Genomic DNA, 20,218 nt, shown 5'->3' with positions numbered 1-20,218 from the left:
TTTGTATGTTTTACTTATTGTTATACATATATTTTTTATTTGTTCTTAGTATTTTATTAATTATATGTATTATTGAGTTCAAATACTTAAGTTATATTTTACATTTTATGACTATAAAATTAATTTCTAATGTATTCCAAAGTATCCCAGTTTTTTTTACCATACTTTTAAATCACAGCAAATAAATACCCTCTAACCATCACTCCAAATCTTGGATTAATATAAAATATTCTAATCCCATTGGTATTTTCAATGGATATCAGTTTATGATTTAAACTAAAAAAAACTATTTTTCTAAATTTTAAAATTGTTTATTGAAATCTTTCGTGAAAACATTTTTAACATCAGTATATGCAATTATGGCTTTATATTTCATTTTAAAATTTATTAAATAAACGCATTAAATAAATTATATAAAATTGTTATTAAAATGTATTCCTTATAAAATATAAATAATATAATAACATGATAAAATCAGTTATTAATAATATTACATGAACATATTATCATCGAAATCTGGTGGCCTCATATGATCTGGATTTTGTCTTCTAAAGTCTGGTATAAATGGATCTGGATTTGACGGATAAATCGGATCAAAACGTGCCATTGGAGGAATTCTAAATGTTTAAAATTATAAGCAAATAAAACAACATAACAATTAAGTAAATGATGCACCAATGTACCCAGGCAAATTTCCAATTCTACCACTTCTTGCTGGATCATGTTGAAAGATCATGCCTCCACCAGGATTACGTAAACCTCCTACAGGATCCAAGTCTGGCATACCATATGATGGAAACCTATGCCTTCCAAAGTCTGCTCTTAATACATTAGCATTCGTTGTTTCTTCTGTTAATGGACTGCATAATTACAGTGTTAATGAATTATATTAGAAAACTATACTAAAACATGAAACAAAATAACATTTACAGTAAAATCTCCGAAGTACTTTCTGGTTTTCTTTTATACGTTTGAGTGCTAGCTACTTTTTTGTCATCATTTTTTTTTTGCATTGGGTCTATGAGGTCTTTTTGTAGTGCACTAACAGTTTCATTGAAATGTTTCTTATTATTTACCATATCACTGATATACTGAGCAGTTGTAATAGTATTACCAATAGCACCACTCGATACTTGTTTTGTTGTAACATTCTAATAAACATAAATATATTACAGGCAAAAAATAATCTTTAATTTAAAAATTATATAATGAATGATTTTAGTTACATAAAAATTTAAAATGAGACCATCACCAGCTTTAACACCATTCAAAAGATATAATTTGCTGTCCCGCATATATCGAAACTTATAAGTTGTATTTTGCGACCAATTTAAGGGTAATTTGAAAGTTGGTTCTTCATTTTCATCAATGCCATTCTGAAAAATTATATTAATTTGACTTAAAAATATATTTTTACAAAATTTACAGCTATAATTAAATACATAGCAATGGAATAATATTGAGTTTTTATATCTAATAGAGCACAAATATAAGGGGTAAAAATTCTCAAAATATGCACAAGTTATTCTCTAGAATAAATATTAATGGACAACCGCATCCATTTTTTATGAGATTTTATACATCCCTAACTTTTTTTTTTATTAATTAAGTTATTTTTTTTATACATGTGCCATATAAGAAATTAAATCTTCCTAGATATTTTTTCCTATTTGCATATATACTAAATATACTAATTGTATTTGATTACATTAGTATTATCCATACAATACTAAGCCGAAAGCTTTCCGTATTTTTTAAAGAATAACTTAAAATAAAAATAAGCTTTAATTGGTCGATGACTCATTAATAATTGGTTATCAGTTTTATGTTCTCAGTTTCAAGGAAACGTGCAAAATTAAAATATTTAAGTATGTAACTATACATAACTAGCGAATAATCAATAAACAATATACTGAATTGATGGATTGTTATTAAACAACTAAAAATGTAATCAATAGAACACTTTTCTAACATTATAATAGAATAAATACAATAATGAAATATTTACCTCATTACCTTGTCCGAGCAATTGAAAATCATTTTTTAGTAACAACCAATGCACTAGAATGATTGAACTGTCTTCAGGCTTATTAACATCTTTTTTGAAATAATCGTAAGTTAATAACCAAAACATGTTTTCACCCATGATTTTGTGGAAATATTTTTCTAAAATGAAATGATATGAATCTGGAAATAACAATAGTAGATACAAATTAAACAGCTATATCCAAAACAAAATAATAACAAATAAATAACTAATCACCTGCCAAAAGCTCAGAGCTAGCAAATTTCGTGACTTAGCGTTATTTCTCACAATGATTCGTACAGTGAGTAATCAGCGATCTAAATTTCATTAAACTGATTGCCGTCACTGTCGTTTGTATTAAAAGGTACGTTAATGTACGAATAATTTAATACTTCTTTCCGTACGAATGTTGAATATAGAGCGCGGGCATGTCGGCAACTATATAGTATCATCACAGATTATACGAAAACAATCTTAAAATAATCATCAAAATGAATCGCATAGATACTGCATGTAATAATAAGTTATCGATGTCTGCATGATAAAAACATGATTTGTTAGGCCTATCTACAGAGTTGTGCAAGTAATCGACGAAACGCGGGTTAATTTTTTCAAATCAAATTGATAACGTGGTTATTTTCAGTATTACAATTTGGTTCCGTGACGATGTCAGTGCTTCGCCGTGAACGGAAAGCCGTGTCCAAATGAGAACACGCACAGATTGAACGTGTGTGCTCATTGCTAGCGTGCTCCGTTTAGACTCAGCCGTTACGAATAACTTAATAATTATCACTACTGTCATGATCAGTTCTCGAATTAGGAGGGGGAGGTTCGCAGGGGGACTGAGCTCCTTTATTTTTTTTTCTGTGTACCCCAATTTTATGTTTTCACCGGAACGGGGGGGGGGCACGTTCACCCTAACTTATGTCCAAAATAATTTTTACTAAAATTTAGATTTCAATTTACATCAATTGTATAACGAATATTACGATTTATTATATCATAACTAATTTTGATATTAATTGAGTTTTGCAGAAAAACTAATAGCAATGGAAGGAGTTGATGATGGGAGCTTGAAATTACTTCAAGTACTGGCTTATTAACTGCGATGTGGAAAGATAGGGAACCCACCACATTATAATTCCTTGAAAAACAATATGGATCAAGTAAAAGGTTTAAAATTTACAGCAACAGAAATACTCAGAACTGTCAGTGCCGGCAGGGGAAGTTTCATGACTTCTCAAGTTAGTCAGTAAGCAAAATCTATGGAAAAATATCAGGACATTATTGGCGCAACTATGGGAGGCTTGGGGGGAGGTTAACCCCCCAAATGTATTATAGCCCCCCCCAAATTTTTTTGATTATTTAAAATTTAATGATAATTTAAGCATGGAATAGTGAAATACATACTAAATAATATGAGTATATGACGCAGAGAATTATTCAAATGTAAATTGTATAAATATAAAATATTATTATTATAATTTATTTTGTAATTCCTATAATCTTACATAATTAATAATAATATTGTTATCTAATAAAGTGATAGACGACGGTGGAATATTTTGGTGGTGTTATGTAGAGGATTGCCACAAATTTATAAAGCGAAACCGGGACAACACAAACACAATATTGAGTACTATACTTTTTATATAACTTTTAATATATTGAGAGGACCAGTGGCGTATACAAGGGGGGATGTGGATGTCAGATCCCCCCTAGGTCTTTTTTTAATTGTTATAGTATAATGTTCTTAGAGTGAGGACGTTAGAAACGTAAAAAAATAAAAATAATGATAAAATAAAAATAAAAAATAAAACGATTTATTTGCAAATGATCCCCCACATACAAAAGTTATGTGTACGCCACTGAGGAGGACCATTAATGGCCGGCAATATAATATGCGATGCTACAATACAATACATAACGAAAATTATTCGTTTAAGTTTTCGCACAACATAAAACGTTTAATAATAATATTATATGGCTTATGGTGCATAAAGGCCTGCGAAAGTGGATTCGAAGCTAGCGATATTTACTATTTGACAGGGCAATTAAAATACAAAAATAAAAATTATGCAAAATACTCGAATATCATAATTTAATTATTATTAATACAGTATAAACTATAAATCATTATAGTGAGCATCGCTTAGAACGAGATACTACTTACAACAAGCAAAACGTTAGATCCTGGCACGGCACATATGATTGTATGTTAAAATATACGTCTACAACGAGTATGGTTATAACGAGTTATCGACTATAACGAGTAAAATAAAAGGCTGCATACTACTTGCGTCCCCCAAAAAGGTATATTTTTCAGGTAGTAAATTCAAGAAGTAACTTGCGTCCCGTTTTAGGGACGCAACTCGACCATATTATTTTTTTTACCTGCTATAAAAGTCATGACTGAGATGCGTCTATAAATGTTATGTTACAATAATTATATATGTGTAAATTGTATATATAGTATAATATTTGCGACTATCGATAAATTAATATTATCAGCTATTATAGTGCTTCAATGTAATAAAATGACGTACCATGACATTGTCTGGTTGTCGCCAAACAATTCCTGAGCCGTATTTATAAAACTGAATACTTTGAAAAACCAAGAGACCAGAGATTTAATTTGATAGATAGTTATATCCAGTGTCGGCCTTGCTCTAAAGGGCCCAGGTAGGATTAACCTAATCCAACCCCCATACTACAACATTTATTTATTACTCCTATATTGAAATTAAATATATCTTAAATATGTAAAATGGTCATTAAAATGTTATACATATAGACTATATATTTGTTATTTTAAATAAAAAAGAATAAAGTTAAAAATTCTCTTAATCTAAATTTACCGTTAAGTGTTCAATTTTTATAAAAAAAAAAAAAAAAAACTATGTATTTATAAAATAAATACATTTAATAAAATATATTATATCATATGAAAAGCCTTGTCGTTTCTTTTGACGATTTTTCTATGTCATCTATTAGTTTTATTTTATCCACATTTAAAGTAATATCTTTTTCTATAGACATAAGCATTAGTGGTTCTAAATGTTGCTGATCGAGTGACGATCTTAATTTTGTTTTTACTTTAAGCTTAGAAAATACTCTTTCACAAGTGACTTGAGTTGATGGCAATAATAATTAGTTAATAGCATTATGTATTTAAAAACCTGATTCAAATTGTTGTACATACCATAATGACAAGATAGTTGGGTAATAATTTTAAAAGCACATGCTATACATTTCCAACAGGTATTACAATTTATCGAATCAAGTTCATCTTTTGAATCAGATGTCACTACTTCATCTATAATATAACCTTCACCATCATTATCGTTTGTTATGCCATGTTTTTTTGAAATAATATTAAAATAATAAGAGGCAAATTGTTTCTATTTAAGTAATACAATATCTCTATTAACATCAGATCACTTTGTTACAATTATCAAGATATCAATAGCATATTCTTCAAACTTTTCGATGTATTCGTATATTTTTGGATCTAACCATTTACATCCTTTAATATATTTTCATTTGGAATTAATCGTTCTTATCAATTAATCTTATTAATATCAAGATCATTCATCCATAATAATTATAATTTATATTTATCGAACTACAGCACAATTATAAAACCTGACTAAGATAGTAAGAAGTACGATTTACTTATTCTAACTATAGATTTAAAAATTAAAAGTTAAAATACTTTACGACCACGTGTTTCTCGTAATTATTATATCTAAACGTTTCGTTGCATTTAAATATACATATAAAAAAAAAAAATAGACGGGGGCCCAGGCAGCGATTGCTGTCTAACTGCCTTGGCTAGGCCGACACTGGGTATATAGTGTACTATAATCGATCAGAATAACACAAAGTATTTTGCAGTGTTATATTATATATATATAATCTGTAAATAGTTTGAATAGTTTTATTTATTTAAACGTGATTAATTACTTATAATATTTATTTTATGCTATGCTTATGACTTATTAGTGCTGGGACGCAAATAGGCTATGACCTTTTTTGGTGGGACGCAAATTACCTACTGATAATAATCTCGGACACAAGTAGTATGCACCGAAATAAAGCTAACTACGAACAGGTCCCTGCAAGATAAGAATTATTTTCGTATTTAGGTCGATTAATTATTGACATACATTATCTTTAGTTGTGTAGATATGGATTACTTATTAATAATAAATAGTATATAAAGCTTGTCATGGAAAAACGGATAAAAAAAATTAGGTATTGTATCATCGAATACTTGAACAATTCGATTATTCGAACATACATTACATTACTAGTAAGGTCTATGTATCCACCTTGGTCTATGCTAAATACTAGCAAATTTGTCCATATATTTTATCCAATGGGTATTACCCATAGACTTATAGAATGCATATTGTGTATATTACTGAGGTTTTCAGAGCGAATAAATCCGTTCCCTAATAATAAGTCTTCTTCAGGTTTCTACTTATTTCAGGTGTTGAATATCGTATGGATATTTTGTCCCTGTTAAATGATACTCGAAATAAATCAATTGACGTTTTATTAAACCAGTTACGGAGGTTCTTCAGCTAAGATATATTTGTCTTATACCGACAATTCTTTTTAAAAATTAAGTAATAATAGGTCAATATAATATAATAATAGTAAATGGAAAGTAAAAACAAATAAACTAAATACAGATTATTATTTATTTATATATTTTTTCTGGTTGCATAGATATTGAAAAATACATTACATATAAATTAATTTTTATTTTTAACTAAGAAAAACTAAAGTATGATCTAACCATTATAAATTACAAGTCAGTAATTTTTTATAAGTTGTTCAACGTAAGAAGTCAAATTTGCCACATGAATTTTTTCCTATAAACAAAAACACAATATTCCATTAAATTGTAAACTATAACCTTAAATTCATTAATTATTAAAATAAATATAATAATAATTTTAAAATCTATACTACAAGTGTTAGATAAAAAATATGTCCAGATAAATATAAGAGTTAAATATAAAATAAAATGTCTATAAAATGCTAAAAAGCATTTAAAAAAATTATGAAATAATTTGTTGGATACATTTATAATAATGAAATAAACTTATTATACTATAGTAATAGGCTATTGTCTATCTATAGAATATCAAATTGATTTAATTATCTAACCGGATTTCTGTAACGTTCAATGAAAAAGGCAATAGAAATTTAAAAAAAAAGGTAGAGACTTTAAAGCTCGACAGTTTTAAGATATATTCAGGGCCGGTTAGGCTCAACTAACCTAACCTAATCGGCCCAAGCAAAAATAGTGCACTAGGCAAAATTTTGCCGCCTCTAAAAAAAAATTGAGCTCTTATTATAACTAAGCTCCTCTCCCTATTTTTATGTGACTTATTTACTTAAACATTTTTTTAATTTTTTATTTTATGGATAAAGTTATTTGTAAAAAGACTTAAAAATAATTTTTATTACTATTACTATTACTCAAAACCCATCACTACCGCGACTATCAGATATGTGGTTATTTATATTTTTGAATAATGGAAAACGCCCAGCGTAGGCCGTAATATAAAGTAATATAATAACTTTAAACAATATTATTTTATTATACAGGAAAGTGGTTTTCACGAATAAATTAATTTTAAATATTTTTCTTATAAAACACCAATAGAACTAAAAAAATGTTGGAGTCAATTTTGAAAATGCTGCTCTAGACAGGTGCCTAGTTCGCCTATACCTTGAGCCGGCCCTGGATATATCTGAACCTTGTATGTGTATAAAAAATGTAGTCGGTGGTGTCATTTAGGGGGTGGCAAGGTGAGCATTTGCCATTGTCTGATCAAAAAGCATCCTAAAGGTTAGCTGATCGTAGTCGTTTAAGCTACGGTTTCTTAGGTACGACATGTCGCGGTGATTGGTCGTTGCGCCTGATAGCCGTAACCAGTCGCCGCGAAGCTTTTCGGATAGAATGATTTCTAAGACGCGACAAGTTACAGCGACACAACTGGTATTCAGTCAGCGTCCGTTTTCAAACTTGTTCAAGTGCGCACATATTTTTCATACAATATAATATAATATCATATCACAACGAATAGATATATTTTAAATAATAATATTCTTCTCACACTATTATTAGAAGAACAACAACAATAATTACAACAACAAATGTTAGTTACCTCATCGCCAAACATTAGAAAACCTATAATTATTTATATACCGGGATAGAGAATGATTGATGATTATCAAATGTCATCTTTTGGAATAATATTTTTATAATTTGGATCTCCAATATTGTAAAGAAATGTATTATTCTGGACTTCACGCATTAGAATTTCGTCTTCCGACGCTGAGAATATCAGTGTTGACGCCATTATATCTACAAACGTTTCAATAGTCGTTGTGTTGTGTTGCGGCGACATGTCGCAAGGTACTGCTCTCGGAGCAGTAGTGTCGTCGGTCGCGAAGACTCAAAGTTAGGTCGCTGCGACTTGTCGCGTCTTGCAAACCAATGAATAACATTTTCGTAAAAACAGATGTTGACGAATTTTCGTAGCGACCTGTCGCCACGACATGTACCTTAGAAACCGTAGCTTTAGCCATACCTAAACCGTTATTTGTGAAAAATCAAGCGTATTTTTATCATTTTGAAAATACTACGTACTAAATAATTATGCCACAATATTTGTTAATTGCCAATTTGTATAAACTATAAATAGATATATGAGCATTTTACAAGAATATTAAATTTTTGAATGAACTTAACCATCGTTTCAGCAATTTTAAAAATGAAATCATTTTTACTTGTAATATCTTCTTATCATCTAGTCCTGATTATTTTAATTTCAAAATTGTCTTTCCTTAATCATTATAGTCATTTTTAAATTGATAATACTTCAAACTGAAGTGTTATGTGCAAAAAACTTTAATTAATTAACCTAACTAACTTAAATTATTCTAATAAATAACGAGATGATGGAATTCATGATATTTTTTCTATTTCTAAAATTTTAAATGAACTTTCTAAAACTTTTACTGAAACTTAAAATTATAAATATTCTTTTAACTTTGCCTGTAACAGCTGCTTCCAATGAACGTTTTTTTTTTCTTCCGTTATAATTAACATATTCCTGTGATGATTCGGAAGAGTACCATATTATGATAATATTTGTAGGTATATTATAAACTCAATTGATGACTTATATGAGCGTTTATATGATTTACACCCTGACCAGGATTTTAACCAGATATAGTAAATGAACATGACATACTTAAAATACATTTGGGTCCATTACAGAACGGAAAATAAATGCAAAAAAATATAATCCATGTATGTATGAACACAATTAATATTAACAAAATTTGTAGTATAGTTTGGGCTTAGGAAGAACAAATTTTTAGTAGGTAGTTATTGAATTTCATACTAATATTAGGTTGTTTAGTGACTTATTGTAAATTTTTTGTCAATGGTCCAATCATGACCCAGATCGACAATGTGTATAAGTATAATAAATGTTTCTAATTTTTTTAATTTTATTATTGATTACCATCATTGTTTTACCTAAATTATTTTTGTAACATAGACACTCAACTAATTACCTACTGTGTTGTTACAAATATATACATATATACCTATGGTTATTTTATTTAATCACTCAAAAATTAAAAAATTACATTTTTAAACTGGAATATCTCAATAATTTTACTGAGCAGTTACATAATCATAGTGTTTTGTAAAACAAAATATCTTCATAACGTTATTATAAATATTTTATTGTACTTGTACCTCAAGAGTTGTTTCAATATTCCTAATTCCAACAATACCATTGTCTAAAGTAGAATCGCTGAGTATAGCTGTATAAGGAATGCCAAGACAGTCTAAATCTGTGAACTGTGACTCGAGAGACTTTTTCGCAGTGTTAGGGAGGATTAAGGTTGATATACCAGATTTTTTTAAATTCAATCCCAAGTAAATAGAAAGCTGTCTCAATTCATCTGCTTTTTTGGCATCTACGAATATTAATATAATATATTTTTTTTAAATACCATTACCCAATCAATATCATGTAGATCTATCTCACTTGACAAGGGAGCAGCAAATGTTATTTTATATGGAGCCAGTTTACGATGAAACCGAAAGATTTCTCTGCGACCGCTGTGATAAGGCAGGTCTGCATATCCATCACACAGAAACACCATAAATGCTTTTTCAAGGCTAGTTTCACTTTCAACTACGTGGGGTAAGACTTTTCTTTTACCCACTCTTGCCTTAAATTAAAATAACACTAATAGTGATTAGATATTTAAATTAGTTTTTGCTATCACATCATACTTACTATAAACATTTCTTGTTCCAATGGATCAAGATTATCAAACATTTTAGTACTAATGTTACGTATGGTTTCAATTGTCTCCTGTCCCCATGGAAATTCAGCTCGAATTTCTGTACTCTCTTGGCCATTTTCGTCGATCAATATTTCAGTAAGTGAAAATCTACCAGGATTGGCTGAGAACTTTATAAACATTTATTCAGTAATCATAGAACAAAATTGTTATTATTAAAAGCTTATTTATACTTACTTTTCTCCACCAAATTTTTCGTTGTCTTTGCCAATGATAGAAAAATTGTTGGCTTTCTTCTGGTATACAAAATGCAATATACTTAAATCTGGTATAATTCTTAGGGCTAAATTTAGAAATATGTAAGTATTAATATAGAATTATTTTAAAATTGGTATTTTTAATTGTTTTAAATTAGTTTTATTTTACAAATGAAAATCAAACAATATTTAATTAATAATAAGTAATAATAAATAAATCATTGAATTAATCAAGATATACCTATTTCAGTACTTATTTATACTCCAATTCTATGCATACTAGTGATGGAAAAAAACTGGATTTTTCAAAGTTTGAAAAACCGGATTTTGAATTCTCAAATTAATTTTGAAATTTGATTAAGAATGATTTTACATATTAGTGCGTTAATTATTAATTATTATTAAGTCATAATGACTTCACCTTTTTTAAAATTAAATTAATATATTAAGTATACCTACTTCAATTTTATACGATTCAAAAATTAGTGACAACCATAATTTTATTTTAACTCGATTACTTTAATCAAAAAAATATTCCAACTACAGATAAAACTTCCATCAATTTTTGTCCTACCTGTTTTTTATGTTCAATCAATAAAATTATTCATATTACAAAACCTTTCGTAAAACTTTCAACTAACAATAAATATTGATGACAAATTTTAAAATTAGGATGGTTTTGTATAATATATATATATATATTTATATATAATCAATATATAAAATAATATAAATAATATGTAGGTATATATTAGATTTATTGTAACTAGAATAAGTTAACTAGGTATTTAGTAGATTAATTAGTATACAGTGCAGGGGCGTCATTTCAACTTTTGAAAGGGTGGGGCAACTGATTAAGTTTGCCGACTTCATAATATTTAAAAAATTATGATTACCTATATATTTAAATATTTAATATTTATGGACCATAGACTATCAATAAAATATTTTTTTGGAACAAAACATGTAAGGATTAATAATGAATAATGATGTTATGATGATAAACAAAGAACATGAAAGTTTCAATTTACCCAATTAAATCACAACATTAAAGATAGTAAAACATTAATTTATTTACTTATCCTATAGACAGGGCCGGATTGCCCCGGCAAGTTACAAACAAAACTCGGTGGGCCGCAACAATTTTTGGCTTTTTAAGTTGTGAAAGGCCGCTAACAGAAAATATTAATAGTTTAAAGTTGAAGATTAGTGCACCTATTGAAATATGCGAAAAAAAAAAATTGGACAAGAACCGCCAGTTAGTAAGTGGGCTGGTAACATACAGAAAACTCGATGGGCCGACTTTGTCCAATCCGGCCTCGCCTATAGGGTATAAGTTAACTATCAATAGATTTGATAGAATAATAATCAAGGCCAGATTAAGTAAGTACCTATTGGGCTCCAAGGCTGAAATTTTATATGGGCCCTTTTGACAAAACATGCTTTACAAAGCTGCTCGTCACGCACGCAACGATACACTTTTTTACATTATTTCACAAATTATCAATTGCAATATAAAATTATAAAATTAATAGGTATATACAATTGATGTCTATAAAACTACTAATTTTAGTATGATAAAAAATGTGTATCAGTTTAAATTGTTTGGACCCCTTTCACTTGAGTACTCAAGAGGGCTCAGGGATACCACCCCGGCTAGACCTTCCTAACCCCTTTCATTCAGCCTTTATAATATTATAAATCTAATTAAATAAAAACTTTACAGAAATTATTTATAAAAACATAAAATTGCATCTAAAATATAATGTACCGTAGTTTGGGGTGAATAGGAATGATTTTAACGGTTTTTTATAGATTATGAGCTCAATTTTTATGGTATCGATATCACGAAAACTGTTTTATAAAGATCACATATATAGAAATACATAAATATCAATAATAAAGTTTATAAGATTCGCGTAATAACAATTGTCATAAGCCTAGGAGGAGCCAGTGTTTCTTAACTTTAAATAAACTATGAACGTGTATTTAAAGATAATATTATCTGATTTCTGAGTACAAAATAGTAAATAATAATGTACTATTTACGGAATATAGCATTTGATCATCGGACAAAGAATTACAGACTTTTAAAAATTTCTTTGAGTGGGGCAATCGCCATAGTCTGACCCCCCCCCCCCCCCCAAACACAGTGAAATAGTTAAGATTTTATAAAAAAAAATGTAACACTCTGATTATAATTTTATAACCCAAAATTTGGATTCTAAAGTCCAAAATTCCGAAATCTGGATTTGTTTTACATCAATAATCTACAGATTAAAATCATCAACAGATATACTAATTTACCAATATAATAAATCTATAATAATACATATATAAAATATAAAACTATTATATACACTAGTTTTATATCAATGTAATAAATATGGTATTTAGATATTTTATATTACCTAAAGTATTTTTTATCTCCAATTTTCAAAGCATTTAAACTTGTTTGTTCACATATACTTCTAGAATCAGCAAAACTGAATGGGAGTTGATTATTACAAAATTGTTTAGCATTCATAAAATGATCTTTTAAACCTTAGAAACAGTAAAACAAATGTCATAGAAATAATACTAAATTTACTAGTTAGTACTTAGTTAAAATACCACACAATTATAAATATTGCAGTAAAAACAATAATTATTAAAAATCATGTCAATCTATAAGATTTAAATTATTTAAACCTATGTCAGATTCTAGACTTAATGTGCTTATAATCAACAAATATTTGCTTGTATTTACACGCACTACAAATTCCAAAATTACTAAAATAATATTTCCAATATTTATTCGTTTACAAAAATTGATACATATTATTAAAAATAATATTCCTATATAAATTACTAATTAAAAAATAAAATATTTAACCTACATTTTTAGATGTATAACCAAGATCACAATAAAAATTTACCTTGAGTTAAATTCATAATTTTACTTTGTATGTGTTAAACAAATAAATGATTTGTAAGTACATTAAGTCTCAAACTCTACTATTTTTAAACATCATACATATCAATACATTTTTAAAAAAAACATTACTAGACGTCTTACTTGGAATATCATTGGAATATTTTTTCTGGTCAATATTACAAAATTGAAATACGCTTTCATCTCTACTAGTTACATTGCTGTATAGCCATTCATTTCTAATATTATGACATAATAGTTCGCCTGTAGCACCATATTTTAAATGATCAATAACGTTATTGATTATTATTGGTCGCATGTAAGCATAGGATTCACACATAGACAATATTCTGTTGATCAAACTCATTTTGGTTAATAATAAAAATCTTGTTTTTAGAAATCAAAATACATATTTATAATAAACATCATATAGTAATAATTTAGTCTAAAATTGCAATTAAGTGCTAGAAGTTATAATTTTCATTAGACTTTTTGATTGGTAGGAGCAACAAAATAATCTTCTTCCACAACTATTGCATTACGCATAATATCTCTCCTTGCAATTTTGTCTGATGATGCATCTTTTCTTAAAGCAGGGTTCCTGTAAATTATTATTACTTTTAATTAAAACAAAATATTTGTTCGGCCAATAGAAAAATATTATACAGAATTATAAATTTTATTTATCATGTAGTACTGAGTAAAAGTAATCATTTATAACCAATATTAGCAGTGGAACTACGATTATAAGTATCCTGGAATAAGAAAAATTGTTAAATCTTCACTACATGGTAATGAAAAAATTATTAAATTTAATTAAAAACACTTTTAAATATTTTTAAAGGCAGTTGTTACTTCTACTCTTATGTAAGCTACACCAATAAATTTTAGTTTTCTGGACAAACTGGAAAACGATCAAATTTTTCAATAACAGTAAAAATGATTTTAAACACAAATTTAGGTATGGAGAACAATAAGATTTTATTGTAAATAATGTTATGTTAAAGTAACAAAAATTATTTTATATACATATTTTAAAATTAATAATATACACATAAGATATTTATATATTTATTTTATAAATACAACAAATTTAAATCAATGGCAGTTTTTATAAAATGATTAAAATTTTAAACTTTATTTAAACTTCTTAGTTTAAGTAATATTAAATATAATTTACAAATTTATAAAAATATACCAAACAACACTATAATCATATTGTTTACAAACATGGGTAACATCAGGAAATAATTATTTTAATTACAAAATGTTAAAAAATTATAGGTAAAACATTCTTCTTCATTTCGACATACCAGAACGATTTTGAAAATTATTTCCTGTTGGTTTATATTGATTAGAATGCCAAGTTTGATTTTTGGAGGGAATGGGAAATTGTTGGTTTTGATGAGATAAATCTCTTGAGTTTACTCCTTCCTTTGAGTACATATGAGGACGATAGTTTGCAGTTGGATATCTCTTATGATGACTAAAACTTCTATTTTGAAAATTTCTAAATTGATTTTGTATAGGTTCATCATTATTAAAACGGTTTGATTTTTTGTGGAAAGTATTATTTTTTAGTTCTTTGTTTGAAGTTGTTGTATTCTCTACTACTGAAAGATTAGGAAATTTGCGTTTAGCTGTACATTTAGGTGATGGTAATAAAGGGTTGTTGAAATATGATTGAATTTTTGAATAGTGGCTTTCATTTGCAATAGGAGATGAAATTTGTTGTTTGTTAGGCTGGTGACTATTTGAAGTAGAAGGTACATTGTCATTTATTTCTTGTTTAATTTTTTTATTTATTACTTGATTTTGATGTTCAGTATTTAGCAACTTATGTAGTGGTTTTGGTTTTATCAAATTTTTAGTTCCAAGTTCGTTATTTTTAAATGATGTCCAAAGAATCTTACGTTCATCTAAAGTCAATTGCTCTTCAACCGACTCTACAAGCATAGAATCGTGTTCTTTTAAATCACTTATAAATTTATAATTGTATTTAATTATTTGATTTAAAACTGGGTCTTTAGTGTTAACACCTGTAGTATAATAATTTTTAGAAGAATCAAATGTAAATAAGTCATTGGTTTGATCAAATGAAACTTTTCGACTCATATGTTGTAAATCTACAACACTGCTAGCCATTCCTAATTTAGAAATTTGTCGATAATATGCTTTTGGTTCAACAGTTCCTTTAGCTAACAATCTGTTAACATAAACAGTCTTTTTCTGACCAAATCGCAAACATCTATAAATAGCTTGTAAATCATTACTTGGATTCCACGATGTATTCAATAATAATACTCTATTTGCACCAACCATGTTATACCCAAGAACACCAGTACCCATGGATAAAATAAACATTTTAACAGGATTTTCAGAGTTATTAAAAGCTTCACACATTTGATTTCGTATATTCATGGGTGTTTTACCATCCATTCTGAAATAATCATCCCCAGAAACCCAATTTTGTTCTTTTTGTAAAAAATATTCCAAAGCATCTAACGCTAATGGTGATTTTAAGAAACACACCATCTTTTCCTTCCTTTTCTGGCATTCTTTAATTGTATTTAATACATAGGAAATTTTATGACTCTGTTTAGCTTCAAAAAATCTTGGATCTTCACCATAGTTTGCGATCCATGGCAAATCCTTAGCAAATTTATCATCAAATGCTTTAGTCCCAAATTCAGGTTGTTTGCTATTTCTATAATGTAACAATCTGTATAATGTCAATGGGTGTAGAGTTATTAATGTTAACACATGTAAGCGTAAAAAAACATTACATCTATCATTAGTTGTTTTATTATGCTGTAGGAATTTCTCATATAATTCACATTGGAAATCGGTCATATTAACTTCTAGTGTATACTCAATCTTATCTGTAAATAAAGGTTTTAAATTTTTATCATCTATACGATGAACAGTATTTTGTAAAAGTTTATGTAAAATAAAGGTACGCTGTTTCATTAATTGTACAGCTTCATCACTAGAGTCTATAAATTGACCAGAATCAATAGGTTTAATAAATGTTGTAGTAAATTTCCCAAAATTACCTAATATATTAGGTTTGACAAAATCTACCATTGTAAAGTATTCTTTAAGTGAATTTTGCATAGGAGTTCCAGTTAATATTATCCTTCTTTTTGTTCTGATTTGTGATAAACTTTTTAAAAGTTTTGTGTTGGTATTCTTAATGTAATGGCCTTCATCTAAAATAACAACATCAGGCCCAGGATCAATTAAAGCATGAGAAAATGATTCACATAAATCACTTTGATTACAATTCACTAAAGACTTAAAGTTCTCATAACTAATAATAAGGATACCTCCTTTTGATTTCCAAGTGGCTATGTTTGTTATATTATAAAGTTTATTTGTTTTTGGTAAATCAAATACTTTAACAACTTCATCTTTATCAATATCTTTTAACCATTTATAAATTTCATCCATCCAATTATAAATTAACCCGGGTGGACAAACAATTAAAAATGTTTTTAAATTTATTAAACTTTGGTACGCAATAACAGTATACAATAAAGTTATGATTTGTAATGTTTTACCAATTCCCATTCGATGAGCTAATATACATCCAGTGCCATCAGTAGAATTAGTTCTGTCCACAGATTCAAAAACTATATCCCACAAAAAACGAATACCTTCTACTTGATGTTTTTTTAAGACTTTTGCCAGTTCTTTATGAATAGTTATTAAAGGTTTGTTACTAACTTTGTTAAATTCTAATACTATATCATTTGACTGTAAATTAAATTTTTTCACAATACTTAACATTTCAGAATTTCTTTGACTCAGTCGTTTTCTTAAATGTAAGTCTGCTTTTCTTGCTTCATCTATAGCTTCATCAGACACCTTTGGTTTAATCTTCTTAACTTTATTTAGTGGTGTTTTATGCCCTGATGAGAATTTTGAGGTAGTATTAACTTGACTCTGTTTAGGGGATGAAACTACATCATAATTACTATCATGATCGGATAAAATATCTTTAAAATCAGACCCTATTACATAATTTTCTAAGTCTTCTTCATTATTTTTAGGCCTATATACAGTAAAATTTTTTTCTTTACATCCATCATAATTTATTGTTTCTTCGTATTCATCATCAGATGTCAATACTATAGTGTGGTTTTTATCAAAAATATTTTTATTTGATGCATCAGGTCTAATATGTTCAGTTTTTAAATTTTCAGGAGTATCTAATTGATTATTTATAAGTGAACTAGATACTAAAGGTTCTTCAAGTACTTGAGATGAACCTGAAAATCCAGATATAGAATTATGTGCAGCTATCTCACTATCATTCACAATTTTGAGTGGTGAAAATTTCTTCGCAAAATCTAAGAATGTAGTTTCATTCACATTTAATTGATCTACAACATGTGATAAATTTATTGCAGTACTCTGGACTAAACCTTTGATTTTATAATTATGATTAATAGTTTCAAGTGTATTTTTGATATCAACATCATGTTTTTGCAGTTCTTCTAGCTTGAACATAAGCATCTTTATAATGTTGAAAACATCAGTTAATGTATGTTTATACTTGTTGGAATATAAAATATATTCAAATGTCTGACTTAACTCAGGATACTTTGTCATTAATTCAAATACACATTCATTTTTGGTTTCACTTTTTTCATAAATATTTTCTTTAAAATTCTTCATTTTTTTTTTTGAATTTTGAATTGCATGTATTTTTTTATTAGCTTTCGTTTTTTGAGTATTTTTTTTTGGTTTTACCCTTTTTATGGGTTTTTCTTGAGTTTTAGTCCTTGCCATTCTTGAATCCAAGATCTACATTAAAAAAAATTCTCTTGTAATGATTCTGAGATGACTAAAAGATAATATATTTATTAATAATTTTGTCATTTTTTTTTTAGAGGGACTATTTTTTTATTATAGCCTTATAGTATTTTATATTATTTTGATTGGACTTATTACTATTGATTTTAAAATTTTTTAATTTTTTGTAGTGATGCATTCTATTGCAACTAACTTTAAAACCAATATTTAAGTTACATTTCTGATTAAATAATTTCATATAGGCATCTATTTTTAATTAATAAAAGAGAGTTCATCAATAATATTTACTAGGCTAATTTTCTCTCTTATAAATGTAAATATGTCATTTTCATTAATACTGTAACTAGATAGAATTACATATGTAATACAGTGAAACCTTTATGGTGGATACATTCCTAATGGTAGATAATTTGATTTACATTGCAAAAATACATGTACATGATAGAGTTTATGAATTCTAAATATTAAATATAATAACTATGAATAAGTATGATTGGCAAAAACCGTTTTATAAAGTTGAGATTTCAAAATAAAGTAATAATTTAGCCTATTAATAAAAATAATAATGAAAATTTGGATACAATTTTAAAATTTTTAAAAAATATCTAACAAGTTAAGGGTATTTTTATACATATATTGATCAATCTCTTCACAAAAGACAATTATCAGAAGTGGTAAGTTATTGTAATAAATACAATATGAATGAAAAAGAAATTGACATAAAATGAATAAATATATAATCCAACTTATGAAGAGGTTTGGAAAACATCAAGGAAAATACAAAATAATTAAAAATACAGATGATTTAATTTAATTATTTATGGAATTATTAATAAATATACATTTTTTTAAATCAAAGCTTAAAAATATTTTAACTTTTTTATTTAAAAACACTAAATAATTTTTTTAAGCATAATATGCTTACAAACTTTATCATTTTTCCTGGTAATACCTAATTACAGTGGACATTTTGTAAATTCACATTAATGTCGATAAGCACTTTGTAATATTCTACATCTATTAATTACATATAGTTTCACTGTAAATATTTAATACCTACATTCAGAAGTTTTTCAAATGTAATTATTTCTTCACTTCCAAATTGTATCAAACAATACAATTTACATGACAATAGATAAACTATGTTCTGTTTAGAATTTTAATAGTTATCAGAAATATAGAATTGGTGAAATAATACTTATCAAATTTAACTTAAAACCCATCAAATCCTAAGTAATAATAATGAATATAGTGAAACTGATAAAAAAACTGCATGGATACAATCATGTTAAAACATTTTTTATAAACAAAAATATATCAATATTATGGCATTTAAATCGACTAGAACATTGGCATGTAATAAATAATTAATCATAACATTTCCAATAATTCTAATTTGAACATTAAATTATTTATACAATAGGGTAAATATTAAATAAAATAAAAATACGTATAAAAGCCATCAGATATACAAGATAAATAATAGTAACCAGTAGTTTAAAATAAGTTGAAAAATTCCGAAGGGCCATTAAATGTTCTTCTTTTTTATTAAGAAGTATTCAAAGATATCAAATGTGTAGTTTTATAACTTTTGTGTTAGTATCATATTATTATTGTAGTTATCTAATAATAATGATGTTGCTTACCAATTTTCTAGAACTGTAATAAGTGGTTGCACGTTGGTGGTATTTATGCGAGTAATACGATCGGCAAACTCAACAGAAGCGCTCAAGACTTCAAAACCACTATTTTTTGAAAAGCCAACCAACGAAACGGTTTCTAAACGATTCACCAAATCCTCGTCTAATGCAGTACCGTGGTTGATATTACCAATCCATCTGACTGCCA

General features: G+C 27.2%; 3 protein-coding genes across 6 annotated transcripts; all 3 read right to left on the bottom strand.

Annotated features, from left to right (window-relative positions):
* Positions 1-430: 430 nt before the first annotated feature.
* On the bottom strand, positions 431-2,745 carry LOC112687656 (proteasome inhibitor PI31 subunit). 3 transcript variants are annotated; one of them, XM_025560499.1, is made up of 6 exons: positions 2,264-2,735; positions 2,009-2,187; positions 1,227-1,376; positions 931-1,151; positions 684-860; positions 431-617 (listed from the first exon to the last, which is right to left on the bottom strand). In XM_025560499.1, the coding sequence occupies exons 2-6, from the start codon at positions 2,144-2,146 to the stop codon at positions 491-493; spliced, it is 813 nt and encodes a 270-aa protein (XP_025416284.1). In that variant the 5' UTR covers positions 2,147-2,187; positions 2,264-2,735; the 3' UTR covers positions 431-490. The 3 variants fall into 3 exon arrangements, with proteins under 3 accessions (XP_025416284.1, XP_025416286.1, XP_025416285.1); XM_025560500.1 differs by having other exon boundaries at positions 432-617; positions 676-860; positions 2,264-2,745; XM_025560501.1 differs by lacking the exon at positions 2,264-2,735 and having other exon boundaries at positions 2,017-2,138.
* A 3,994-nt stretch (positions 2,746-6,739) lies between these two features.
* On the bottom strand, positions 6,740-14,034 carry LOC112687662 (DNA polymerase subunit gamma-2, mitochondrial). Of its 2 annotated transcripts, XM_025560509.1 has the most exons (7): positions 13,694-14,034; positions 13,047-13,179; positions 10,616-10,721; positions 10,372-10,548; positions 10,117-10,303; positions 9,822-10,045; positions 6,740-6,909 (listed from the first exon to the last, which is right to left on the bottom strand). In XM_025560509.1, the coding sequence occupies exons 1-7, from the start codon at positions 13,914-13,916 to the stop codon at positions 6,850-6,852; spliced, it is 1,110 nt and encodes a 369-aa protein (XP_025416294.1). In that variant the 5' UTR covers positions 13,917-14,034; the 3' UTR covers positions 6,740-6,849. The 2 variants fall into 2 exon arrangements, with proteins under 2 accessions (XP_025416294.1, XP_025416295.1); XM_025560510.1 differs by lacking the exon at positions 9,822-10,045 and having other exon boundaries at positions 10,088-10,303.
* Positions 14,035-14,046: 12 nt separating this feature from the next.
* LOC112687660 (transcriptional regulator ATRX homolog) lies at positions 14,047-20,105 on the bottom strand. The gene is made up of 3 exons (XM_025560507.1): positions 20,017-20,105; positions 14,863-18,361; positions 14,047-14,150 (listed from the first exon to the last, which is right to left on the bottom strand). Exons 2-3 carry the CDS (start codon positions 18,344-18,346, stop codon positions 14,137-14,139), a joined length of 3,498 nt encoding a protein of 1,165 aa, XP_025416292.1. The 5' UTR covers positions 18,347-18,361; positions 20,017-20,105; the 3' UTR covers positions 14,047-14,136.
* Between the last annotated feature and the right edge of the window lie 113 nt (positions 20,106-20,218).

The sequence above is a fragment of the Sipha flava genome, unplaced genomic scaffold (genome assembly GCF_003268045.1).
Source record: "Sipha flava isolate LNK unplaced genomic scaffold, YSA_version1 35a_pilon_pilon, whole genome shotgun sequence".
Classification (NCBI taxonomy): Eukaryota; Metazoa; Arthropoda; class Insecta; order Hemiptera; family Aphididae; genus Sipha; species Sipha flava.
The sequence above is the reverse complement of the archived record's forward strand: the minus strand, read 5'-3'. Positions and strand labels throughout refer to the sequence as shown.

What these genes read in the sequence shown, in the direction of transcription:
- LOC112687656 (XM_025560499.1), bottom strand. Translation starts at nt 2,146, where the DNA reads ATGGGTGAAAACATGTTTTGGTTATTAACTTACGATTATTTCAAAAAA. An exon ending in GTCTCATTTTAAATTTTTAT is followed by an intron (nt 1,152 to 1,226) that starts GTAACTAAAATC and finishes TATGTTTATTAG; the next exon opens with AATGTTACAACAAAACAAGT. An exon ending in AGAATTGGAAATTTGCCTGG is followed by an intron (nt 618 to 683) that starts GTACATTGGTGC and finishes TTAAACATTTAG; the next exon opens with AATTCCTCCAATGGCACGTT.
- LOC112687662 (XM_025560509.1), bottom strand. Translation starts at nt 13,916, where the DNA reads ATGAGTTTGATCAACAGAATATTGTCTATGTGTGAATCCTATGCTTAC. An exon ending in ATATTCCAATGATATTCCAA is followed by an intron (nt 13,180 to 13,693) that starts GTAAGACGTCTA and finishes ACTGTTTCTAAG; the next exon opens with GTTTAAAAGATCATTTTATG. An exon ending in ATTTGCTGCTCCCTTGTCAA is followed by an intron (nt 10,046 to 10,116) that starts GTGAGATAGATC and finishes TAATATTCGTAG; the next exon opens with ATGCCAAAAAAGCAGATGAA.
- LOC112687660 (XM_025560507.1), bottom strand. Translation starts at nt 18,346, where the DNA reads ATGGCAAGGACTAAAACTCAAGAAAAACCCATAAAAAGGGTAAAACCA.